Source organism: Giraffa tippelskirchi, chromosome 1, assembly GCF_054371585.1.
Source record: "Giraffa tippelskirchi isolate mGirTip1 chromosome 1, T2T-mGirTip1v1.2.pri, whole genome shotgun sequence".
NCBI classification, from domain to species: domain Eukaryota; kingdom Metazoa; phylum Chordata; class Mammalia; order Artiodactyla; family Giraffidae; genus Giraffa; species Giraffa tippelskirchi.
Window position 1 is genome coordinate 54417500 of NC_137275.1, and position 27729 is coordinate 54445228.

A 27729-nucleotide genomic window follows, 5' to 3' on the forward strand; every position below is an offset into this window, starting at 1 on the left:
GTACCTACTGCAAGCACAGCCCCCAGGGTAATCCCTGGGAGAAGTCAAGGATAGTGCAAACCACAATAATGATGTTATTTAGCCTGTGTGTGACACCCTCACATGACAGCAAGTTAAACCACTGTTCAGGTGCCCGGAGGCTGATGGATACAGTGTAAACTTTCTCCTGGATGGCATTTCTAAAGCAGACTGAACATTTTAGAGCACACACAATGAAAAAGACTGGAGAAGAAAGAGTTCTTTCAAAGCCAAGCTTCTCCGAGCAATATCGTCAACTTTCTGTTGCCATAGGACTGGTTTTGGAGAATCTTTCCTGGGCTTTGTGGTTGGCCTGAAAATTTTGATCAAAGCCATACCCCATCACAGAAACACTGTGCTTCATGAGAACTGACAACAGGAAGGACGATGAGTGATCCCATAGTTTTCAGGATCCAACCTTAAGTGGGATATCTAGAACACCAAATTCAATCCACATTGGGATAAAGATGATGGGAGGAGGACTATATACACAGTCTGGAAGGACAGAAAAAAAAAGGATAAACATGATTTAAGGGGTAAAGTGGCAAAATGAAGGGTGATCGATTCACTGAAAAGTGACACAAGGAGTGTAACAGAGCACATTGATTCTGTAGAGATTTCATCTGGCCCAGGGGCTGCCCCAAACGACCAGGTGCTCCTAGCAATCCACACCACATCCCTCGTCGGAAGCTCGGGCTTCCATTCCAGTTCTGAGATGCATGCTGCTATGCAACTGCCGGGCAGACCTCAGTATACTTACTCTTGCAACAATGCTTGCGGGGGGGACACTGAGTTCATTAAAGGGGGTGACATTTCTTCGGGATAATAATCTGTCCTCTGTGGTTCAATCCCAGGTTCTATTTTAATTTTTTTCTGCAATATAGGCTTCTCATATGATTCAATTACAGGTACTAAAAAATAAAAATAGAAAAGTTACTCTATGTACACTTTACCAATGTCAGCCTTTAAAAGCTTATCCCACAGCTTCTAGCTACCACACTGATGTGTGAGTATCTACCTTTGGCAAAATGACAGCAGAAATGAACCTGGGGGTGGAATTCTTACTTTGTTAGCAAACACTATGTAGGAAGTTGGACTTTTAAGACATAGCCCCCAGGGGATTTCTTTCTTATGACTTTTGGTTATCTCCTTTTACAATAACCCGCTGCCTCTGATCAATCAGTAAACAAGCTGGCTTTTAATAGGCATTAGTTATCACAAGGTCTAAAGCAGCCATCTCCGATCTTTGTGACACCAGGGACTGGTTTGGTGGAAGACAGTTTTTCCATGGACTGGGGTGGGGGGTGTGGGGTGGGGGTGAATCAAGCCCATTACATTTATCATGCACTTTATCACTTTATTTCTATTATTATGTCAGCTCCTCCTCAGATCATCAGGCATTAGATCCTGGAGGCTGGGGAGCCCTGGTCTAAAAATATTTCTTATCAGCCTTTTGCACCTAGAACCATGCTGGCATTCAATAAGGCAAAATGTAAAGTCAAGATTCTTGTTATGCCAAAGTTGACAAGTACATAGTGAAACTAATCGTTTCATGGCTTTAAACAGACAGCCTGGTTCTTGGGAGCTCTTCCAGGATCAACACTTAGAAAAAGGAAATGCCTTAGGCAGCCTCTCAGTTGAATATTTCCTTTTCAGAGTACAGCAGCTCTTGGCCCCTTGCTTCCTCTGCTCCCTCCATCAGACTACCTGGTAGTGAAGACCCACAAGTCCGGATTAATGCGGGGTAGAGAGGGCGGGGGCGGTAGCAGCGTGGATGAGTTGCAGAACAGAAAGGTACCTTGCATGCTACTACTGGAATTTTCCATCTCCTCCGATAAGGAGACCATGAGCGGCTGCTGGAGGTGGCTGGTGTACATGAAGGGGACGGGCTGTACGACGACGGGCTGGATGACGGGCAGGATACCCGGGCTCCGGATGCCGTGGCGGGACAGGGCCGCGGCCATCACCGGCGGCATGGACAGAGGCACGCTGAAGGGCTGCACGCCGGGTGGCGGCGGCGAGTACTTCTTCCCGGGCGGGCTGGACGAGGGCAGGCTCAGCCCGGGCGAGGCTCGCCTGTGCGAGGGCTGGAACTTCAGGGAGGACGGCGAGTTCCCGGCGGAGGGCGGCGAGCTCCGCTTGTTGACGGTGAGGTCCACCGGCTCCATCTGCATCCCGTGAGACAGGCCTTCCGGCGTCTGGAAGAACTTATCCGACAAAGGCGTGGAGTAGATGACGCCGTACTTGTTGGGTTTCATCGACTCCATGTAATTAGACGGGTACGACTATTAGAAAAGACAGAAACGTGTTAACGGACAGGTGTGTTTGCTTGAAATACGAAATAAGATGAAAATAAACAACAAGGCACATTCAGTTACATGGACTTTCATAAATGGTTTGGATTGAGATACATGCTTGACACTAAAAAAAAAAAATACCATGAAAGAGTTGGTCTAATAAACGTAGGCACTAAAGTTAATGTGGTAACTATGTCACACAAAAAAATCTCAAGTTTAATTCTACAGTGATGGTCATATCCAATGTTAAGACTGATGATGACGCCTGGAAAAATTCTAAAACAGGTTATAAAAGGCTTATGGGCCTTTATCATTAGGAGTTGGGATTCACCAAGAACCAGCCAAGCCAAGGAACCTTATTGCTTTTCTGATGGGGTTTCTTAATTGGCAGGAAATACCCTCCTTGGCTTCAGTGTCCTCCACCTGAGCATAAAGACACAGAACATTTCCCATATGCTTGTGGCTAACATGGACAAACAGAGCCACGCAGTAGTGCCTTGGATGCTCTCCAGCCACTGACCAATCCATGCTAAGGTGACCACGAACCCTGGCTTTAGTGCTAAATGTCTGAGGAAACGCCTCAGTATCATGCAACTCAGGATGGCTCGTCACTGCACACACTTATATACAAAAAGCCACCCACACGAAAGTGATTATGTCCTTGGTCCCAACTTGTTCAACAGATTTATTTACTGAGACACTGTAGAAGATGACTTAATCTCCAAATCTGAGGATGACACAGAACTATTAAGAAAGAGGAAATATAATAGGACTCAAATAAGGACACATGATGTTGGAAGGGATGTGCACACAAGCCAAGGCTTTGCCTTCTCTCCTTTCCACCTTGCTACTCCCTCATCAGGAGACTGGGGGACAACTTAACAAGATACTGGAGGTGAGATAAATAGTCCCCCTCCCAAATCTAAGATCTGTTCATAACTGACTTAATTTGTCTTCAAATACATTCCTTTCTTATAATATCAAGATAACGTAACTCTCATTTACCAGGTTGAAATATAAATCAATCATAATTGCACACTATAGGTACTGTCCTTGGCCATGGAATTCATTAAAATTACTTCTGTTCCTTAAGTAAAATTTAAAAGATAAAGTCTGTTGTAGAATGCTTAAAAAAAAATTAAACTCAACATAAACCCTTTACTTGCATGCATTTTAGGGGAACAAATTTTCAGTGGTAACATGTCAAGTCGGCCTGCAGAAGATTACTTATATTTGAATGTTTTATAGTAAGGGTGAAAAATAACATACTGTGCCTCTCTTCCAGCTCTAAAAATTGAATGCATTTGTGATTCTGAAGCAACACTAGCTCACAATGCAACTGAGAAAACCCACTAATGGGAACTTATAATTAAACAGCTTAAATGCACTATTAATTTCTGAACCTCCCTGGCCCCTTCAGTGGCCACTAATATGAGTTAAAGATAACTCTGGGACAGCAGTGGTTTTGACTGGGATTACTACTGAGATCACACTCTCAGTAGTGATCTCAGGGCCTCATTGGGTGAATCTCCACCTGGCTATGCATCCAACTCATCAGTGCTGCTTTAAAATCCCATTCCTGCACTTTCAAAATAACTTTATTATGTTCAAAAGCAGTTCTATAAAAGAAAGCAAGAAAAATTACTAAATAAATATTAGACATGAAAGTGTCACGAGGATATGTCAAAACTTGTCAAGGTGGTGCTGTATACTCATCTTCTAGGAGGCTGTGATGTTAAGATTAGAAATGGACCCAATGAGATAGATGCCTATGAGATGAACTTAACACACACTGTGATCCCAGGAGTCTTTTCTTCCTGCTGTATACAACAGGTGTTTACTTCAGTGGGCTTTGATGTTATCAGGTATTCTTCAGACTTTACCTGGGAATCTTGTTAAAATGCAGATTCTGAGTTACTGGGGAATGACTCAAGGTGCCATAGATTGGCCTTGGACTAGCATGGCTCTAATGATGAGATATAGAATAAAAATACTAATTTTTATTACTAACATTTGGTAAATTATTTAAATGCAATTTAAAGGTGGGGAGGGAGAATTTTCACTAATAATACTGCTTAAAAACAAGGACATGAGGATATAAAATCAGGAAACACAAAACAAACTGTTGTTTTTAAAAATAGTTTTGAATTATGTATCAAAGATCAAATGAAGAAAAGACTATTTCTACCTTTCTTTAGAATGAGACACACATAGGTGCAACACAAGGTGAGAGGTTCAAAATATACAGTAATATTAATATGCAATAGATTTAAATTGAAATATTAAAATAGGCAAAAGCAAGAGGCACAAGGTTTGCAAACAGAAATTACACATTATGTACAATGAGGGCTTAAGGAAGTAATTAACTACAGGAGGAAAAAAGATTTCTCCTAGTTCTAAAGTTTAGCCAGCTTGATATAATTTTCTAAAGGGCCAAAGTTCTGGTACAAGAAACAAAACCTCCAGGAAATGGGAGGCAGTGTTTCATTGTTTCTACTCACAGAAATGTAGCTTCTCCCTTATTTTCAGCCCTAGTCTTCAAAGACATCCCTCTGACCTAGATTTTAATACCAAGTTATTGGCAACTACATAGGAAGCAAGATGAGGACAAACTTTTCTTGCTGTCATTGCTGGATTTTTCTATCTGTGGGGTGAGTTTAAGGAAAGCAGGAATTTAGAACCTGGGGGATTTGCAAATTTAATAAGTCTCAGGTTTCTCAAGCCATAAAGAAACAGCCACACAAAGCTGAATTTTATCAACATTATGCACAGTTGTGCTGAGAGTCTTCCCTCCCATGAATGCCCCCTGTCCCCTACACTGGACATGTGGTCTTTGGAAGGCTCCAGGGCTAAAAGCAGGGGGACTGTTTTCGTTGACCTGGGCACACAACTGAGTCCAGTGTTAACTATTTCTGGTCTGACTGCTTCGCCTGAGGGTGAAGAAATGTGGTTCTTCAACTGTCTCACTAGCAAACTTCACAGCAATGTTTACCAGAACCTTCTATGAGGCATGTTTACTTTAATCATTTGGGTGGAGCACATAAGCCACTGCAATCAGCTTGCAACAATCTGGTCCTCCACAGCATAAGGACTGACACAGGGCTTGCGTGGGGTGTGTGCCTTGGGTGGATATACACTGGTAATAGTTTGCTTCCTCTGTGTTCCAGAGCATTCCTGTGTTCTAATGAAGCAATGCAAATAAGTGTGGCTGCACCAGCAAAATCCACATCAGCCGCAAGTAGTGATGAAGCAGAAAGAGGTCCTCTGGCCACTGCTGGGCATCCACAGCCCTACTGACTCAAGCAAAGGTCTCCTCCACTCCTGACCCTCACTAAGGGTGGCAAGGGGGTTACTTTTCCAAAAGGTCTGTTATTAAGAAGGGTTCTCTCCCTCTGTGGTAACATGCATTCAAGTGTTCACACCTCTGTGACGTGGGTTATTTACTTGTTGGTGGCTTCCTGTCAATGGAGTGGGAGAGGATGGTCCAGCCCAAGTACTCAGAGAACACTGGATGAATGGATGACATGAATCAACACGCTCTCTGAGCAAGTTTTTACCACTGACCAGGCTCAGCATAACAACAATTTTTTGATTCTCAAAAAAAAAAAAAAAAAAAATTTTTTAAGTGTGATGAGGAAAAAGGCACAGGGTTTGGATAATTTTCCAATGCTATCACTTCCTATGAAAGTGAGAATTAATAGTTTCTCATTTTATTGGAAATAGTTTTGGTGAAGTTTTCCATTACAAGATGGTTTAAGTGGACAGAGTGACTGCATGAAACGTGGGTGAGTCTCTGTTTCACTATTTATTAATACGAAAAAAAATGCGACCGTCCGTGACAGGGCGATGGCAAGTCAAAGGAATCTTCATACCAAGGGTGGAGTTCCAAGTGCAGGAAGGCGCGGTGCATTTATAAACAAACTCTTTGGAAACAGCAAATGTCATGCCCCTCTGTGCAAACAAAAGTAGAAAGCTCTCTTTCTACCAGGCTCAGAAAAGTCATGAAAAGTTTCTGTTAGAACACGGCAGAGGGACTACTGATTTTAAGTACTTCTTAATCTGTAAGGAGTCTGTTAGATGATAATTTTCATTAAAGAAAAAAATTAACTTTCTTCAGAAGTAATCTTCCTTTAGGTAGGAACAGAAGAGTATGAAGGAGTACTTTTAAAAAAATTTTTATTTTCTCATTTCCTGAATTAAATTCTAGTTTTCAACCTTCTTTGGCAGTATTGGTAAAAACAACTCTTTTACACATACATTTTATATACACCTGCCATTTCATGTTTTACATATACGTATCTCCAGTTTTACAAATAAGAAAACAATTGGAGACTCAGGGAGCTGCTGATGGCTTTGCCAGCAACGCACTGACTATAAGTGGCAGAGATTTACAGCACAGAATTGGGGGGGGCATACTCTGCTCCTCGTTCTTGAAAATCTTAATAGGATCAACAATCCAAAGGCTAGTCTGCCCCAAGGGACAAGGTTTAGTGAGCAGTATGAAGGTTTATACTTCAGTAAGAGAAAAATGACATTTCCTCACTTTCTCTGAATTATAGCAAAACAGACTAGGCAGATAATTTTTATTCTTCTCAACTTTTAGGGAAAAGAGGTGAGAGACGGGAGTAAATGACAGTAAAATATTTTCATTCATATGTGGAACTGAAGCAAAACCCACTCTTACATGCTACTGCTTCATGTTTAGAACACTGACCTGAATACACAAAGACCTCAACCTTTAGGTCAAAGGCAGAATGAAAAAGAGAAAAGGAATAAAGGAACAATAAATCAGATTTCATATACTTCACCTATGAAGGTAGGAAAGATAAAATTTGAAGATTTAAGAGTGGAAACAAACTTCATTGTAAGGACTGGAACTCTCTTTTGGTGAAACAATATAATTAAATTCTATAAGCATCAGCAGAACTTGAAAACTAGAGCATGAAGGAGAAAAAAACCATTAATTGCAAAAATACTTCCACATATTTTAACGCCATGCATTAATATGTTACAGCATTACAAGTATAACTATTACAACAAATTCATTTTATTTCCATTTTTTTTCAGCTAAGTGCATTTCCTTGTATGATGAAGTTCATTTCAGCTTTAAATTAGGCTCTTGTGACACATTCTCATGCTTGATTAAAAGCTCTGGAAGTATACTGAATAGTAAAATGCATCACTGATGGGCCTACATCATTTACCAAATTAATCATAGTCTCTGGTACTAAAACCCTATTCATATTTCAAGGGTACAATTAATGAGGACATTTTATACCTTAATATTCCTCCAGTATGATCATGCAATAGTTGGGAGAAGGGGTTGATGACAAAATGAGTAACATTAGAAGCCAATTTAGCTTTTTGATTAATACAATTCTTATTGCTCTGTTATTATCATATGGTTATACAGTTGTCGGGCAAGAATGTAAATGCTATTTCCTTAAAGCCACTCTGACTTAACTTTTCACCGTACACAGTGGTAAACACCGGCGCAGAAATCTCCATGGCAACTAAGTTTCAAGGGCCTTGGAGTGACCCCCGTGTCTCATATAAACAGTTTTGGCAGGAACCTCCATAGCCAGCGCATAAGGATGATCTAATTCTTGCAAGCGTGTCATTACCAACCTTCAGAGCCACAACTCAGGCCAAGTTTTTCCCCTTGTGAGTATTTTCCAAGCCCGAGGAAGAAAAGAACAAGACCGAGTTGGGAGCGTGGCCGTGTTATTTCATATTCACTAAACCAGATCCCCTCAAGTCTCAACCACTCCCAGCTTTGCAGTCGGACACCTTCCTGTTGTCAGCCCCAACCTCCACAGTGCTGGTGTGGCACCTCTATCAACAACTGGACTCTTTACTCCTTCCCTGGTGGTCGACAAGCATGAAGACCAGGCTAGCTTAGCACTAAAGTGTTGAAAGAGACGATGAATGTAATTGCCTCCCAGCCACCACAGACTCTTCTGAGTGAAACAAAATTCCATCCTCAGGGTCACGTTCTTTCGTTCTTTCGCTAGCTTCTCCCAAGTCACAGCTCCACAAGGCTGCCTGCTTGGAGTTAAAGCAAATCATCTTATTCTTAATATATTTTTACATGCAAAATGATCAAGGGTTTTTTTCTCCCAATTTTCATCTTTTTAATGAGTTTTGTGAAGGACATCCTAAGCACTACGTGAGGCAAAACAGAGTCTTTCTTTGCTTCCAGTCAAAAAAAACAAGACTGACATTCACAAACGTGTTTAAGAAACTCCTCTATATAGTCTGGGTGGTCATCTTGAGTGAAAAATATCTCTGAGTAAACTCATTCTTGATGAAGATTTCTTGTAGGTACATTTGGAAACTGCTTCCTAATCATGATAAACATTGTGTACGGTTTTTTTTTTTTTTAACGTTCCATATACACATTAATTTTTAAAAACTAGTCTGGCCATTTTTTTTTTCTTTTGGCCAAAATCAATAATCTTGAGAGCTCAGACTAAAAAACTGATAACTAAGGGGTTTCTGTAAAACCTTTTCTGTTGTGAGCAGATGTACCTGTGGCTCAAGTTCTATGCTGATGACATCCTGGGGGTGGGTGGGGGACTGGGGCATAGCGTTTAAGAAAACAGGGATCCTGTTTAAAAGTTTGCCTATCAAATGCCTGTCACGTAATGAGTACTTTTAAGGAATAACACAACACACAGTAAAGTTATTACCACTTGGAATAAACAAGAGGTGTTTAGCTTTGGAAAACTTACCACCGAGACAGGGTCCATGGCCTCTTGCTTGACAGGGACTGGGTCAAACATGAGCATTCTTTTAGTTATGCTTTCTAGGGTGCTCTGGTGTTTAGCCTGGAAAACAAAACAAGGTGTCTGTCTAAATCCTGAGGTTACTTTCAATATAAACTATTGGGAAAAAAAAAAAAAATTCCTCACCCTGCTTCTCTGGTCCTTCCTGTCCCCTGCCCCCAGAATGGCTGGAATTTGTTTTCCTTACCTATGAAAATGCCATTTTATATAATTAAGACCAGACTCCGTGGTCATAACCAAGGGAGAGCCAACTGGCATTTCTAACTCAAATACATAACCCCTGACGTTTCTGGAACAATAGGTACAGCTCTTCTGAGCAGCTAAGCTTGTTTAATAAGATTACTGTGCAGCTCAATAGAAGTTCATATCATATACAAATGTTAAAAAAACTTTCCTTTCCATCTTATGTCATAAAAGAAAAATCAGGGAAAAATAAGGCAGGCAAAAAGACAACCTAGAAACAATTATCATGACTATCTTTGTTTTTATCCCTCCAAACTCTTTAAATGGATTGTAATATGCATACTATATAGTACCCATAATTTCACTTAACAATTATTGGGAAAATGTTTCTTTTCCAGTAAGTATGCTTTCATACCATCAAGTTCAATGTGTCACTGTGTGAACCAATCAGATTTTATTTTTGACCGTGCTGAGCAGCTGGTGGGATCTCAGTTCCCCAACAGAGGATGGATGGACCCTGGGCCCCATGCAGTAGAGTGCAGAGTCCTAACCACTGGAGAATCAGGGAAGTCCCCAGTTAGATTTTTTTAAAATTCCTCTTACTGGGTAGATTGCTTCTAAATTTTCACCATTACAGACAGCAATGAGCATTTTAATATTTACATCCTTGTGCATGTCCTTAATTAATTTTTAAGATAAATTTTATGAAGAGGAGTTCTTGAGTGAGAAGCATGTACATTTTCCAAAGCATCTGCTGTATCATCTAGCAAAGATACTCTGTAATTGCCATCAACAAAACAGAACCTGTTTCCCAACATCTCTACTGGCCATGTGCATGATCATTTAAGAAAAATTAAAACTCTGTGCCTCTTATTGTTTTCTAAGTACTTTTTTTAATATGAAGAATATTAGCTTGTATTCACCCTCAATTTCTCCTTATTAGGAAATAAGCCAATTTTTAGCCTAATGTAAAGACAATGTCCATCTTGACCCTGTTTGATCTTTCTCTTTTTCTTTTCTTATTCATGTGTTATCCCTTTTCCTCCGTGTTCTGTACTATATCATTCCAACTGCTTCCTCACAAGACAAAATATTCAGTCTGATGAACATTTATTAATAACTGCATTTCACAGGTTATGGAATTACTGCCCATGTACTATCCAGACCTTTAACAACTTGCTTCAGGCCCCTCTTATCCAAATCTGGTTTAAGTGTTCAGCACTTTGGTTAAAAGTGAGGTCTTTATATATCACGTTTGTTTGGGTGGGAAGGTGAACGAGTTCTAGATTGAGTTCCACCTGAAAAAGGTATAGAAACCCCTGTTTAGATTACTTCCTGTATTTCAGTATTTAAACTCCCCATCCCCACCTCCCTGATAGCAATCTTGTCATTAGTGGTGGCCATGCTCTATGGGTTAAACTAAGATATCTTCACACACAATTGTAAAAGTAATACTGTGTAGTTCTTGTGCTTCACTGCTTCGCTGAAGAAAGACTGTCCTGGGTCTCATGACAACACGTGAGTATCATCATTAACTCAACATAAGGCCCTGACTTCAAAATTATATTTTCCTACATCACAGGACGTATTATAATCTGTGAACACAATTTGAAACCAGGCTGCTCAAATCAATGGTGCTACCACCCTCTTCTGTGTCCCAGTGAGAACAAACCCCATAGCCAGTGAAAAATGGATGATTTCATAATGAAGGATGAAAACCCCTTTTGTGTCTTGGGATCTATTATTAACCAGTTCCCAGCCTAGCAGCTGTACAGATGGATATGGTGCTAAGAATTGCTGTCCGGGGCCCTGGAGCGGACCATACACAAAAGATGTGAGATCACTTGCTTATATCAACGAGGTCAGATGATTCAGCAGCCTCGACCCATGGCTGGTCATCCACCCCCAAGCTTTTAAAATTTAATTTACTCTTACTGATTCATCCACTCCACTAGAGAGTATCTTGCTGCAAATCCTTCTAAATAATAGCACTCATATTCTCAGGAGTGTAGTGGAAGAGTTCTGATCTTGAAACTCAAGCAGGAGATCTGTACTTGACCCTCGCCATGGGGGAGTGGGTGGGTGGGGTGGCCCTTTTTTTACATGCAAAATCCAGGGCACTGGATTTTGTCTACTTCCTAAAAGATTTATCTTCAAGGTTTTGGGGAAATTAAATGAGATTAAAAATAGTAAAACCAAAAAAAAGAAAAACTCTTTTTGCCCTACAAGCTGTTTATCTGAATATGCACACAATTTTTGAATCTATAACACTATACACACAGCAGTAAATTTGTTGATTCTTATCTCTGGAACAATGTCAAGTACTTGCCTCTTTCCTAGACTATTTAGCCTTAATGGCCAACACTACCACCTCCCCAAGACACACACCCTTAAAAAACTCAGACTAAATTCAGTTTAAAAAGTAATGGCTGCTTTCATCCTATCTGAGATCTCATACAGGACCTTGTCACTTGATAACCACACCATCCCAATAGTTTCCTATCATCTCTACACCTCGCCTTATCTGGAATCCTTTACTACCAGTAGGAGCAGCACAGTGGAATTAAAGATGATGGGGTCTGGAGTTCATTTTGGTTTAAATCCTAACCCCATCATTTAGCTCATAAAGCCTTTCAATGACTTTTTCAAATGTCTACAGCAGTAAGTACTGAACCCATTTTGAAATGAATGACACATTAACCTGCTCTAGTTTGTGTCATTTTAAGACATTAGTGAAATTCCTTTCATTCGTTAGTTTTTATGTTTTATCTAAATTTAAGGAAATTAGTGCTTTGAAACACTTGTAATCTTAACAGAAAAATTCATCTAGCATAAAGCATCCCTCCTAACAAAACTGGATTCATTTTTATTGAAATAATTGTAAGGGCTGTTTATTCAGAACTGTACCTCGAAGAATAACTCAATCACTGATGAAGGGACACTTCTCATACACAAGGATTTCAGCTAATAAACAAGTAATGATATTATAGAATTTAGAATACCTCATTTTAAAACTCCTAACTAAATAAAGCATCACTTGACGATAAAAGGTCTGTGCAAAATTCAAATGTCACTGTGAACAGAACCATACTCACTGTCCACTCACATGTTTAACAGCACTTTGCTCTCAATCTTGTAGCTTCTAAAATGACTGATTATACTTTCAGTTATAGTCAAAGGCTATGAAACAAGAAGGAGGACATGTAAAAAAAAAAGAAATACAAGAAAAAGACACACCCTAACCTTTAATAAGGAACTCTTGGGAGAGGTAGGGGCAGATTTATACATACTTGTATGCCTATTTTTAAATTTATTAATTCTACAATTAAAACTTTTAATAAAAATAGCAGGGAAGCTAAGTTAGAAGAAATCAAATTTAGGAAGAGACTCAAACACATTAATGTAAATCAGACTTTTGTTTATTTATTTGCATAAGTCTAGACTCTGTACCTACTGTTTCTATCTCTGAATGGACCACTTTTGCCACTAGTATTGACCTTATCTTTGGGTTCTGATCTAGAATAAGAAAAGAGTGACTGCAATGTCACTGAAGGGCCTTCCATATAATTCAGCACTGGAAGAAGTGGGGTCTCTAAACTTAGTGGCTTTTGTTATGCGTGGGCAACTCTGAGCTCTGGGGCTACTGAAAGTAAACTTTAAATGCTATAGAAAATCTATTACTACATAACCCTGACAGCAGTTCCAAGTATGACCATTAGGTGGCGCGCCAAAACAAGCATTTAAAGACTAGGACACAGGCAGTAAATAGAGTTTGCCAAAGTCAGGGTCTTTAAATCTAGTGGGTTTTAACTAGGCTCAGGAATTCTTATCACAGAGATTAGAAGGCCCCCAAAAGTGGTTCTGTTTTTCTTACAACTAGTTCCCAAACATTAACAGGTTTACATCTTAGTTGTGTTAAACTAGCTTAGGAGACATACATTCTAAACTAGTAATCCCAGGATAACAACACTGCATTTACAAGAGGGAAAAAACAGGCAAAACAGGTTAAAAAAAAAAAAAAAAGTCTAAGTTATCAAAGTGCCTAAGAGCAAAAGTATAGGAACATCACCAGTGCCAAAATAATTTTCCATCACGGAACAAACAGTCTTCTTTCCCAACTGTTATTTTGCTGGGAAGGGTCAATAGAGAATTTTCCTTCAAAAGGAAGAAACAGATTTTCCTTCACACTCTACTTACACTTCTGACTTTTCAGCTGTCATAAGAAGGCTCAGATTTTTGTCAAGATGCACAACCGCATGTTTATGTCGTAAGAGGCTTTGGTGAATCACTTACATGAAGTATCACAAGCAATACAGTTCCCTCTCACACGGTCCTTTTCAGCCCTCCATGAGGCCTACTCGACAATTGCTTCATGAGGGTACAAATGAGCTGGAGAGCTTAGAAATACACACAGGCCTTAATGTAAGAGGTTATGCTGCCAGCCTCCTTTGAAAATAGCTTGTCTTGAAGCTATGGCACGTTTTATTACAGAAACAACCTTAAAAACAACTGCCCCTTCCTTAGAAGAAGGTGGGGGGGGGTGGGGAAGCAAGGGAAAGAGAGAGGGAGGTGTGGGGCAGGGGATGGAGGGGGTTCTGGAGAGAGAATGTTATCTGAAATAAATTTCTTGGCGATCTGTCAGGATTTGCTCTGACATCCTCCCTTCTCCTCTCCTGTCTAATGCACTCAAAGGGACCCTGAATTCTTCTCCCCTAGCCCAGCCTGACCCAAGCTTCCAGACTACCTGCCTCCTTCAAAGCTGATCTTTTGTTTCCTAGCCGACCTCAGCCAGGTGTAAGGAGAAAAAGATGATGGGCCAAACCAGCACACCATCTGTAAGTGCCCCTTTCAACCCACCCAAGCCTCTGGGCTTTAAAGGAGGAAGCACGTCGCCTCCTCTCACCTCTCACTCCCAAAAGGAACTTCAGGGAAAAAATTAAAAAGACAAATTAAAAAAAAAAAAGTGTGCGTGGGTGAGTGTGTGCGTGTGTGGGTGTATGTGAAAGAGATTCTTGGTCAGGAGGAGGACCAGGGCAGGCAGGTAACATCCCTAAACTTCCTCTCCAAAGAAACTTTTCTTTCTTTACTTTTGTACCCAAACTCTTCCAAGAGCTCGCAGGAGTTGCGTATTTAATGGCAGCTGCTCTGGCCAGAAATCCAAGGGGCCGGGCAACAGATGGAAGTAGACATTTCTAAGTCGGAGCCTCCTTTCAGAACAGCTGAATGCTGGCACCTACCTGGAAAGGCGTCTCGTTTTCATGTCACTCGGTGATTTTTCTCCTACCTCAGTCTTCTACTGTTGGTGTGAAAGGAAAAAAATTCCGTGGAACACTTCTAAATCTTTGCCCCTCATAAATTAGTTATTTTGCATCAAAATGTTTTGTAAATGGGAAAGAAGTTAATTATTTAGTTTCAGATTAAATATAATGATCCATGAGCAAACAATCCGCCCTCTCTCCTCTCTGGGCTAACAAGCCACCCAATTTTACTTTCCTGCCTCCACCCATCTGCTCCACCCTATGGAGAGTTGCCAAGGCAGTCCAACTTGTCCAAACAGGACACGGCTTCAGATAAGATTCTGCCCACACCCTGTACTTCGGAAAGACCAAGTGAAGCAATTGATTTTGCATGTAAATAAGGACAGGTGCAAAGGTAACAACCAAGCGAAGTCCCTCCACTTTTCCCGACTAGGGCCCAGCAGAGCAGGGGTGGGGGCAGGGAGACACAAACCCATACCCTTTAGGTGAACTCTCAAGCTCAATGCCACCCAGTTAGTGGCCTACCACATCTTTCTCAAAGAAATTTTAGCGAACACTAGTCATTTTCCCTACTAAGGTTATGTACTCGGCTTTCCTCCCTCGTGCTGACAATTTTCATTTTTTAGTTTTAAGGGCCAGCGACCCCAACTCGGTTGAAAAGCACCCCTAATGCGTAATCCTGCTGTGTACATGGCTTACGCAGCCTGCCTTGGCCCTCACTTTTCTCCTCTGATGTGTTATATAATCAAATCCAGAAGGGCTGTGTGAGGCCACCGCCTCTCCACCGGGTGCCCTATCACTGGAGACCCACCCCGCTCCACCCTGAGGGGCCTCCACCCATGGGGCCCCACCCTCGGAGTGCGAGGCTGGGAGGGACCAATTGGCTCCAGCCAGCTGCCAGTTCCTGGAAATTCCGGCCTCAGCAGCGATGGCTGGAACCTTGCAAATAACCAGAAAGAAGTGGCATTGCTTCCCCTAGCTCCTGAGGATGCTTCACTAAAAGCTTCACAGAGCCACAGGACCTCTGGATGTGGAAACGTGAGCTGTTGCTGACTTCTCCCTTCAGAAGCTAACAAACAGCAAAGCACTCTGCACCACTGCTGTGTAAGAGAATTCAACATGCCCCAAACCCAAATCCTCCTCCTTGTCTCCAAAACGCTGCGCCCCACATCTGCCTTATCTTCTAGCCACTCAGCTCAGAATCCTAGAGGTCATGTTTCAAGCTTTCTCACCAACTTTTCTATCTCTACTACTGCCGTGGCTAGGCTCTCACTTATACCTCAAGACTGTGTTACTGGGTCTCCCCTCCATTGGTCTCCTATGCTTGCCCCTAGGACCCTCCAAGCCATTCTGACCATTCCTCCCCAGGACCTGCCACTTGCCACCTATATATCACAAAGCTCTCGGTGAGTCTTTTCCAAACTCCCAAACTTTCCTCCAAGGTATACCCCTAGGGCTTGCAGAGCAGGTTCAAGCACCATGCTCAGCGCCCCCTTTCCTACCAGCTGCCCCCTGCTCCACCAGAAGTCCTCCACTCTGACTGCCCTGTTTCCCCCTCCACCTGCCCCCGCTCCCCAAAGCCTTTGTTCATTTTTGGCCCCGATGCTGGGCAACCAGAGTGGAATGCCCATCCCCTTCCGGCTTATCTAAATCCTCCTAATTCTTCAAAGACCAGCTCAAGGCCCTCCCCACTCAGTGCAGCCAGCTGATTGCTCCTGGGCCCATCTGAGGCCGCCTCCTCTTACCTAGATAGGTGGGCCTTTCTATCTTCCAAATAAGTTGTCCAAGACCACCACCGGGACTGGAAGCACCTGAGCACAGGCATACTTCACAGCTCCTTAGAGGGGTTCCCTCCCTGTTCCCCAAAGGAGATCAGGCACACTCACTAAGTCAGGGTTTTACCAGGCATAAGGAGTAGATATAAAAGCCCTGAGATGTAGGAGTCCCAGTCACTTCTCTTTCTCTTCAAATGCACTTGAAAATCTCCCTTAAAAAAGTAATAGGAGTGAGGGGGCGAGGGGGCCTAACCTAAAGGAAATCTATTAAATGAAACTTCCTCAAAAAACCTATTGCTCCTAACCTTAACCCTTCGTTTTTTATTACTCACCCAGAGAGCTCTTCTAAACAAGTCTAGTGTCAAGGTCTCTATTTTAAACCTAAATTACAGGGGGCGGGGGAGGGGGGCGACAGTGAGAGAAAAGAATGTGGTAACTTGAAGTGTGTGTTCATGCGTGTGTGCATATGTGTGTTAACAAACATTAGGTTCGTTTTGTTTCAATGCTACTTCTATTGAACAAGGAAAGCCAGGAGCTCAGTGATGTCACAGGTTTCCTACTGATTATCACCACCTTCATAACTGGCACTCTCCAGGTCCCATTCTTTACAAGGACTGTGTCATTTCATACCTACAATATGGGGAGGTACTACCTTCTCATTTTACCGGTGAAACAGAGAGGTAAAGTAATCTGCCCAAGATCACACAGCTGTTAAAGGTGTAGAGCTGGGATGCAAACCCAAAGCAGTCTGATTTCAAGGCTGGTGGTGACCTGGCTCTCACTTCCACTGCCTCCAGCAACAGGGCACGACCCATAGCTAGAGTGGAACAGAGAGTTCTGCAGGCAGGTCCGTCCATTATGGATCCAGAACCAGGGGCAGTGGATTTATGGCAGTGGCGACCTCAACTCCTGCCCGCTGGCCGCTGCTGCCTCCCCCTCGCTGAGTGCAGGCTTGGATGCAACATCAAAAGACACAGTCTGAAGGCCCCAATTTAGGCAAACTATTCTTCCTGGCCAATGCACCTGCAACTGGTCCATAAAGCTGCTCAGAAAAAATTGGCAGCTTCACCCAAGTAAATACGGAAATCCTCATAATAACTGTACAAAGGTGGAAGGGTCAGGTCCTCATCCCCATTTTAGAAATGAGGAAATGAAGGAACAGAGGTGAAATGACTCGCCCAAATTCGCCGAGCTGGCGGGAGCTGCAGCCAAGAACAGAAGTGTGTCTGCTGCAGACCCAGGACTCTGTTCTTCTGCTCCACTCTGTGCTGTGGGACCCACTCTGAAGTCAAATCATGTTATACTTGGGCATTCCCCCAGGGCCAGCAGGCCGTGGGATGTGTGTGCTGCCTCACTGGTCCATGGGAGGCAGTGCCATGGGGAGGTTCCAGCTGGCAATTATGATTTCAAAATGACTTTTCAGGTTAGATCACTTGGGACCTACTCCATATCCTTGTGGCATAACTGAGAATAATGACCGCACGCAATCTGAGATTAGCTCTAATGAGTAGGTGCTCAATAAATACTTGTGGGATGAATACATGAATGGATGTCAAACTACCTTTCTCATATGCTAGGATAAAATGAAGGGCAAGGGCCTAAGACTGACTGTACATCAGGTGTCACACAAGGAAAATCTGCCCAGGGGCCAGTGGAACTAGTCTGAAAATCATCTTCTGAAACGCAAAGTAAATGTGAAAACCGTCACTTGGGAGACAAAACACCCTTGCTTGGAGAACTGGAATAGAACTTGAACTTACTAATGAAAGTGGTTCTGAGGCTCAAAGCTTTGTAAAGGACCAGGGCGTATAGTGCAAGAACAGATAAAGGAGGGGATTTCAGTGATCAGACTCAGGCAACAGTAGTTAAAAGAACTAGAGCATATGGGCCAAAGAAGAAAAACCCCACACTGGACCACTGGTCGCTCTCCTGGGTAGAAGGCACTGACCTCAGTGTCCGCTGGATCTCTTCTGTCTAGATTTGGCCAAACTCCACTGATCTGGGCTGAGACTAGCTCCAGGCCTTCCAGAGATTGGCCACCATCTTGGACGTGTCCCAGGTTAAGCTGGTCCTCCTGAAAGGGGGCTGCGTCTCAAGGGAGCACCCCCTTCCCAGGAGAGGGTTAAGAGCGAGACCCAAGGTTACATAGAAGCTGACGGGCCACGCAAGTGACTACAGTTGGTCTCCGGCTCCCCTTAATAATGAGATGGGGAAATGGTAATGTATTCGACCTGCCGACACAATGGAATGAGTTTCCAATCGCTCTAGCAACCTGCTTTGCTAGAGAAAGGACCTTACTATTAAATACTCTGACCAACAAACACAAAATATACCAACAGTTTTCTCTAATGTGCCATTAAACTATGGTGACTATCCAGAGAAAGCAGAGCCAGTTTTTGCTTTGGGAGAAAACAGTCATAGTTCTGGTTGAGAAACTGCGTTTGTAGTATTGTATCTCTTTTATTGCTACTAAATTTCAAGGAAGGAGAGTTGAGGGGGAAGCAGGGCTCCCTCCCTTAGACAATGCCCTCCCTTATCAGGGCAGACTGCCGTCTGGTTTCCTGTCTCCAGAGCTGGCATTACTGTTTCAGATGAGAAAAGGGGTCTAATAAGGGGACAGATCAGGCTTGAAAATGAGAATAGTAGAAGTCACCATAATCCTTTCCTTCCAACTCACTCCAACATGAATTCTGGCTGGAATACAGATATCAATTGTTTTATGACTCTAGGGATTTTCTTTTTTTTTTAAAGTTAGCACCATAGATAACTGAAGCACTTCAGAAAGAAACCCAATTTTCAGAATAATGTAATTCCTGGTATTTAAAGGGTGAGGTTGCTTTTCTTTATTTTTCTTAAACACAACTGGGTGTGAAAACAGAGTGAGAAATGCCACTTTAAGATAGCTATTCATTTTATAGCAAATATGTTGATTTGCACACACGAAGAAGGCAAATATCTAAAGAAGGGGATGGAGGTAGATGATTTACATGGTTTAGAGACTACGTTCTCTATGTAGACCGTCCACCCCCGCCTCTCCACTTTTTTTGGTGATTATAACAACTACCAGATTGGTACAATTTTCCCTAATTGTTTAGCTTACATTTAAAAGCTTGCAGAATACTTCCTGATAGAATAATATTAGATTCTAAACATCTCTATTAACCACCTTCCTCTCCCTATAAATAGGGAGGAAAGAATGATTTGAGAGTAAGCCAAATAAAGACTCCATCTACCAAATCTAGTTGGATTGTTAACAACTTTGGAGCTAAAATAAAAAACCTTACTTCAATTTGGGTTACTTATGAATTCAGTTTAAAGATCTCTTGTCCTACAAGCAACTTAATATAGCAAGTCTGCTTCCTCCAAAGAAGAAAATCTTATTGAAATTTTCTGAACTGCCATCTTTTTTTCATGGAAGCTTATCAATATCCTACTATTTGATCCTAGCAGCTTTCTTAATATCATACTGTGTATTTTCCTTTTTATCCATTAAGGAAAAATGTGATGGGTTGAGATGCTAAAACCAAAACATTATTATTATTATGATCACCAATTTGGGGAAAGAATAAGGCCTGATGTGCTGCCTCAGAAACTCTTTCCATTAATTCCATTAGAGAATACTGTAGATAATTCCTCTAGATTTTAGAGAAAATCCCCACATAAGAAGTTTAAGGGAGAAATTTGCCAAAAAACTTTTCTTTTCCAACCATTTTATGCAAACTTTTTTTTTGGAGAACCAAGAGAAAAATAGCTTGTTAAAGCAGGTTTTAAATAGTTAACCCAGAAATCTGCTTACTCACAACTGACAGAATATACCAAAGAAGAAAAAGGGGGTGGGGTAGGGCGGAGATTATGAGAAAGTTGCTGTTGTAAAACAAAAACAAAGAGCATTCTCCTTCTGTTTTCAAAATATTAGGTTAAACATTTCCAAACTATCATTAAATGAACTTATTCCAGTTCTCCTTTTCTTTGAGCATTTTATTCTTAAAACAGTTTGGAAATCAGATGTAGGATACAGTAAAATCTTTGTCCTTAAAAAGAAATAATCCTGTAGCGCTCTCAATACATCTTATAATTTATTTCAATACACGATTTCTCCCTTAAAACATAAGCAAGACTTCTTTTAAGTCAGTACAAGCAGTCCAAGACTGCTTGAGTTCTCCGTTCAGTGAAGCCTCCTATGCCTAGTGTCCGGTAGTAAATGCAATATGAGCCACATCCTTCAGATCCTGCTAGATCTTCTGAACTGTAAGGTGTAACCCCATCCAAAATTGACAGCTCCAGGGCAAAATGCCTATCGCCAAATCAATACTCAAAACAAGAAGGAAAAACAAAACAACCTCCTTTAGATTTCCAGCCAACACACACACACACATACTTCTTGAAATCGCATTGATAAACTATAAAAAAAACGTAAAAGTACTTATTCACCTATACAAACACACTGGAGCAAAGGGTGTACGTAAAAAGGTTAACTGACTTTTGTCATTATGACATAACACAGGCATCTTAGGCAATCCTAAGTGTGTGGAGACATGATAACTCCCTGGGTGGGGACAGGGAGTTTAAGGGCAGGGACCATGGCCTGGTCTGGGCTACTGATCTACCAGAAAACAGCCTGAAACAGGAAAGAGCACACATATGCCACTTGGAATGTATGACGCAAACCCCAGCCTTGAAACAAAGAACAGGAAACAGCTCTGCTGGCTGTGCTGGAGAGAAAGCACAGAGAAACATTTAGCCGGCCCTCCCTGACCCTATATTCATGAGCAGCTGGAGTTTTTTAAGACAACAACAGGGGGGTGGAGGTGTTTGTTCTATGGGTGTGAATAATAACACCAGCTTTATACAGGAGACCTGCCCTATTTACAAATAGGAGCTTCCACATACAGTAAACATCATAAGGGAACATGTGATTTTATCATATTCAAGCAGCAGCAACCTTCCTAATTAACACCAGCCTCCCTACCAATTTCTTTTGTCTCTTTCTCCCCCATCCCAATGGCTGGTCTAGCTACAGTCAGATTCTGGGTTGGGGTAATGCATACTGCACAGTCTCAGAGCATCAGGAGGAAAAGGAGAGAGCACTGCAGCTGAGAATTCAGATGACACTGGGGTCATCCCACATAACCGAAATGGGACCAATTTTGAGTGTTCCTGAACCACAGAACTAAATCCCAAGACAAAGAGTGTGGAGACGTTTAGAGTCATCCCAAATTTTCAGTCTTTTTCAACTGCAAAGTTACAAAGATATTTGCACACCGCTGCACATCTGTTCTACATGTACACACATCTACAGAAATCCACTTTTTGAGAATGCAATTCTGTTCCTGATATTTCATTTAATCCAATAGAAAAATTGTTATACAATCTGTAGAACAGGGTATCGATTTTTATAAGATGTTCTAAAATGTCTATTTTCCTTCAGGTATTTGTAAGGTAGCAAAATCCACTCACTAGTCCTTTCCCCATTATTTCTCTTTATTTTGTTAGCCAGTACTGTTTAACTAGGTTCCCATTAACAGAGATTTAAGAATCTGTGTGTAGATATAACTACAGGTAAAAAGAAAAAAAGGCAAAAAAAAAAAAGGCATCACCGTGTCCATAGCAACCAGAAGGTTGGGTTTTAATTTAGAAACTTTGCAGTGAAAAAAACAATAGCTTTCTCCAAAGCTATGTTGCCATGTTTTACATCTGACAAGGTTCTGTGGTCTAAGCAGTTAGTTTTGTTATTCTCACGTTAGGATTTTCATACTTGCATTTTCCTTCAGGCAGACAGAATGCTCCTTATAGTCTATTTTCATTGACCTCACCCATGGTACATCAGGCTGCTTTTTTCTAACAGTTCTGCAGCAAACCCCACTGACTGTAGAAATTCAGATATCAGCTTCTTTAGGGAGCTGAATGAAATTCATCAAACATTCCATTTAAGGTTTCTGTGAACAGAATCAAGTCAACTTCCATACCCCATGTTTCACGGAAGAAACACATCCACTCTTTAAAAAATACTACTAACTCACAAAATTTTCAAGAAGTTAGTATCATAAAATTGTTTTTCCCCTAAAAGCAAGTCTTCTCTTGGGTTATGCAGATCATCATCCAGATGAATTTCTCTTTTAAAAACGCTCCTCAAACTCATACATATAAAGCACTCAGAAAAGGCCGGCACAAGATTGTTCTGTGGAATAACCTATAATGAACAACTGCCCTATACCCTACTCGATTTTGTTTAATAATTAGACACTAAATCTAAATGAAGTCAGAATACCACTTCGTACTTTTCTCTACACACCAGACTCTAATAAGAATATAATCAATATGTTTAAAATGTCTTGGATGAGCTATCGAAAAATACATTCTGAGTTAGTAAAAAACAAATTCAGTGTACAATGTTTATTGTAGTGAAATACAAGAAGGTGAGCAATTACCAATTTCCCTTTAACCTGGCTTAGAAAAAAAAGTCCCATTCACACGTTCTTCATCTAGTTTTATAAATTGCAGTAAAATTTAAAGTAGAATACTGTTCTCGCTTTTATCTGCCAAAGAAGCAGCTATGACAATTCCAGGTATTGTCTGCCATCTCCAAAGGTAGGTCCCAAGCGTCCAGGTCCAGAGATCCCTCCCTCGGTCCCCACCCGGCTCGGGTCCCTAACACTGCAGGCAGTTGCCTAAGGCGTTCTCCGCCTCCAGCCACGCTGCAATCCTTCCTCCAGACACTGCGGCAGGTTCTCTCCTTGCACCCGAGGGCGACTCTCCAAACCCGGCCAGCTCTTTCCCCTGCCCTCAGGGATCCAGACGCCCTGGCCAGCTCCTGGACTCCAGGACCGAGAATGGGATGCTCCCTCCACTCCCGATCGCCCCAAGTTTCTTCCCAGAGGGCCGGCCAGGTTGCTCCAAGTTTGCTCCGGCGACGGGTGAGCAGCAGCGAGCCCAGTCCAAGAAGGGGGGCGGCAGGGGGCGCAGGCGGGGGGCGGGGAGGGGGAGGGCGCGGGGGGTGGGGGACGAAGAGGGGGAGGAGCAGGAGCGCGCGGCCTCGGCGCTACCTTTCTCCAAACAGCGTTGCCACACGCGGAGAACACTGAGATTTCTGGGGCTCTGGAGGGAATCGCGAGCGGGCAGGCGGGAGGCGGGAGGGGGACCACACAGGTGAGCCCCCGCCCCGCGCCCTATCCCGGGCCGCGGCGGGCACCGCTGGCCTCGCTCGTCGCTCCCGCAGATCTGCACCGCGGTTCTCCCCAATCCCACACTTTCCACCGCTGAACCCGGGGGCCCCCCTCCCCCTCGCCTCCTCCTCCACCCCCGCCCCCGGCTGCGAGGAGCTGTTGCACTTTCCCAAGCCCGGGGGCGCCCCCACCTCCGCGTTGCACCCCCAGCCCATTCACCGCACGTTCCCCCCTCCCCGGGAAAAAAAAAAAAAAGGAAACTGGACTTGCCGAAAAGGGGGGCAGCGGGAGTCGGGGCGAGAAGGAAAGGTGAGAGAGAGGGGACTTACTTTTCGAGGCGCGGTGCTGAGCTCTGCAGGCGAGAAATAAAGGCCCGGATCCGGGCTGCCTGGAACCCCGCGGATGCAGTGGTGTCAGCGCTCCAGTACGGGCGGCGGCCGCAGGGGACAGGGACGGGGACAGGCGCGCGTGCGGCGGGCGCGGCTCGGCTCGGCGGGCGCTCGCGCAGCGCTCCGGCTCGGGCCCGGGCTCCGCGCGGCTCCGCTCCTGGCTCCCCTCTGGCTCCTGGCACCAACTCCGGGCAGTCACATGACGCCGGCGCCGCTCGCTCTGCGAGCCTCCCAGGGCTGGCGGGGTAAGTAGAGGCTGGGACGCGGGGTGGGAGGGTCAGGGAGGGGAGAGGGAGCCGCCGCGGCCGCCCGGGCTGGGCGGGTCCCCACCCACTTGGGTGGAGGCAGCCGCCGGAGGGGTCGGCCGAGTCACTCGCGCAAACACGCACCCCGCCCTGCGCCCTTCCCCCGCCACCCCCGCCTCCCGCGCCGCCTCCGCCCCGCCCCGCCCAGTCACCCGGGGACGGCCTGACAGACACTCATTATTCCCCGGAGCCGGGCGCCGCCCCGCCGGCCCAACCTGTCCCGCGAGGCGCGGCGCGGCCGTGGGGCTGGGCGTGCGCGGCCCCCGCCCTCCGCCTCCCCTCCCCCCCCCGGAGTCCCCGCCCGCGCCCCCTCCCGGCGCCCTCCGCCCTCGGCCCCGGAGCCCGCGGCCCCGCCCGGCCCGGCCCCGCCGCCGCGCCGCCGCCCGAGCCTGGGGGGAAGGAAGGGCGGCGCTGGCCGCTCCGGGCGTCACAGGGCAGCAGCCCGCTGCGCTGCTTCCAAGACACACAGCCGGGCTCGCGGGCTAGCCGAGGCGGGGGACCTGGGGCGGTCGGGGCCATCAATCAGACGGCTCCGGCTGGAAGGGCGGCCCCGGGCGCGGTGGGAAGGGCTGGGCCCAGTGGCCAGCGCGGACAACTCTCTTAAAGAAAAACCAGAAAAGGGCACCGCTGGTGTTGCAGCGGGTGGACCCGGGCGGATTCGGGAGAGACAGAACGGCGAGGAAAGGGAGGGCAGTTGGGGTGACTGCAGCCCTAAAACGGTCCTGCGTCTCCAAGGTCATTCACCATCCTCCAGCGCGCTTTCTTTGTGCCTGGGGCGCCGGGCCCCTCCTTGTCGTCCGCCCCGGGGGGGAGGTGCGGCCCGGCCGGTGGCGCCCCCGCCTCCCGGGGACTTTTCTCTGAAGGCCCGGATACCCCCGAGCAAACTTCCCACGGCCGGGCCTGCCGCTGGAGCGAAACGGCGACCGGGCGCAGCGGCGTTTGCTCAGCCGGGCTTGTCGGAAAACTTGGCAAACTTCGGTCCAGATCCTCCCGCTTGGATGGAGACCTTGGGGCGAGCCGAGGGCTAGGAGCGGGGACATTTCCTTACATGTCGCTTCCCCAGGACCGAGGGCGAGCGTCCTCGGGGGCCTTCCCGGGAGCCAGGCCCCTGGGAGGACTTTGCAGAGCTTGGTACCCAAGTTTAATGCTTTTTGAGTTTCTTTTTAAACAGTATTAATGTAATAAAGAATGCAATAAGAAGAACAAAAGACAAATTGGTTCAATTCTTTTAGTCTTGTGCACTGTTTAAAAACGCCCCTGCTGCAGTCTATGGCTTGTTATTGCTTCAAGATGTTTTAAAGGCCCTTTAAGTTCACCATTTTCACTTTGATGCTTCATCCAGGCATGGTACTACTGAAAACATAGAAATACCGTATATTCGGAACCCCAGCGTGTAACTACACAATATTATAAAATTAGTACTGGGTAACCTCAAGTAGTGAAATTGCTTATTGTGAAAAAAAAAAAAAGAAAGCATATACATAAAAGACCACGTGGAAAACACCCAGAACTGACACTAGTTTATGTGCCATCCTTCTGTCCCATAAAACTAATCTTTAAAATGTAAAAGAATGAGGGTTTTTGTTTTGTTTTTCTTAGTGAATAAAGACAAGTGCAAGGAAAAAAGTTGGATTTGTGTCAATTACTAATCGCAACTTATTGATCGTTGCCATCATTAAATGTCTGATCGGATGCCTTAGATTTGTATTAGCTGAAAAAACATTAGTGACGACTTATGAAATTGTTTTGCATTTCCATGCCTGGCTCATGGTAGAGACTCAAGAAGCAGGCTTCACTCAAGGGACACAGAATGATGAAAACCTGAAGAGTGAAGTAGGTCTATCTAAAAAAAGCGTTATTCAAGAAAAGTAGGGAGTGTCTTTGATGTGAAAGATGCAGGAGGGAAGAGAAAAGTCGTAAAAAAGGTTAATTAATGAACACACCATGTTCAGTGCCCTGTGGGAGACTGCTCAAACATAACTTGCACAAGAATGAATCCATCCAGTGAAGGACACCACCATCTCTCCGGGTGCCCAAACCAGAACTGCCTGAAGTCTTCCTTAACTCCTCCCCTGCCTTGCTGGTCACAGCCCTGCGGTTCACTCAATCCCAGACCTCCTCAGTCCCCACCCACTCCTTGGCCACCGCTCCTTGGCCACCACCCCGGCCCAACCCATTCCCACAGTGTCTTGTTGGTCATCCTGTTTGCAGCGTGGCTGAACTTTAAGTTAGGGACTGGAGCAAAGGATTAAGTCTGCCTTTTTCTAAAAGGCAAACCTAAACATGTCAAACCCTTCAGTGGCTTCTCTGCTGATAAAATCTGAGTTTAGCCTCCATGTTGACCTGGCCTCCACTTATTATTATAAACTCATTTCTCCCTGTTCTGCCCTTCCACTCTTTTCTCCAACACTTTCTTTTCTTCCAGCTCTCTCTCTCTCCCCCTGTGGCCCTTTGCACATGCTCATTTTTTTTCTAGATGGACTAGCCTCCTCAGCTTCTCCCCGACTCCTTACCTCCACTCTCATTTCCCTAAATTTCTATTCATCCTCTAAATAAATGTTAAATTTATTTGGTTATTTAGTTAAATTTATTATTTAATAAATAAATATTAAATGACATTTTCAGTAAAATGTCTTTTCTTACTGCCGTCCCTTTGAACAAGTGGAGGTGGCTCCTTAGTGCTCTGAGAGCACCCAGACTTCACCTCTTGTTAACACTTTTTATTCTTTCTTGTAATTGACTATTTAACTCTTTACAGCACTGAACTAGAAACTCTGTGAGGGCATGGACCGTGTCTTTTTAGCAAAATTGTATCCCAATGACTCAGATGCTCGATGAATATTTGTAAAATGAATAAATGTGAGCTATGAATTGAGAAGAAGTCATTTAGGCTGAAAAGATGAGAGGAGGCTTCAGGGTGGCAAGTGGCCATGTACCTCTGAAATAGTAAGGGGGAGGGTAAGGGAAGTAGAGTGAGATGGTACAAGTGGTGTCTTAAGTGTTCTTTTTATTCCTAACACTAGCACAATGCCTTACACAAGCTGAGGTGCTGGATGAACCCATAAATCCTAAGTAAATGAAATATCTCTTGTGTGGTCCTTGCAGTAGCTACTTCACTGTTGCTCTTTGAGGACAGCAGGCCAGTTTGGTTTAGGTTTGGGGCAGCATGTGCTCAGGCAAGGATACCCCTTCCTAGCCCCAGCATCCTTGCTCCCAGCCAATCATTGATGTGTTCAGAGAGTAGATATGTGACCTTGTTCTAGCCACCAGTGGGACCTGAAGGGAAGTGTGCTGGTGTTTATGGGAAGTATGTTTCTTCCTGATGAAAGGAAACTCTTGCAAGGATAAACCATCAGACCTACTTTGGAAATTATGTGAGGATGTGATGCTTGAAGCTATGGCACCCATCTTGTATTCATAAGGAAAAGGCACGGTTTCAGATTTCCATACAGATAGCTCTTTCTTCAATATTAGTTTTCAGCTCAAATATAACCTCTTTAGGAATGACCACACAATCTAGAATATCCCTCCTTTCCTCATTCGATGTCTAGCT

At 44.0% G+C, this 27729-nt stretch overlaps 1 protein-coding gene across 3 annotated transcripts in view; it reads right to left on the minus strand.

Annotated features, from left to right (window-relative positions):
* Positions 1-24093, minus strand: part of KLF3 (KLF transcription factor 3) — a 35488-nt gene extending 11395 nt beyond the window's left edge. Inside the window, exons 1-5 of one of the 3 annotated variants that reach the window (XM_081592808.1) lie at positions 23812-24093; positions 14524-14582; positions 9050-9145; positions 1817-2303; positions 779-929 (exon numbers count right to left, since the gene is read on the minus strand). In XM_081592808.1, the coding sequence (XP_081448934.1) occupies positions 779-929; positions 1817-2303; positions 9050-9106 (695 nt within the window). In that variant the 5' untranslated portion in view covers positions 9107-9145; positions 14524-14582; positions 23812-24093. Of the gene's footprint in view, positions 1-778; positions 930-1816; positions 2304-9049; positions 9146-12392; positions 12878-14523; positions 14583-23811 lie in introns of those variants that run through there. The other 2 variants (XM_081592801.1, XM_081592817.1) reach the window with 2 other exon arrangements.
* Positions 24094-27729: the final 3636 nt, after the last annotated feature.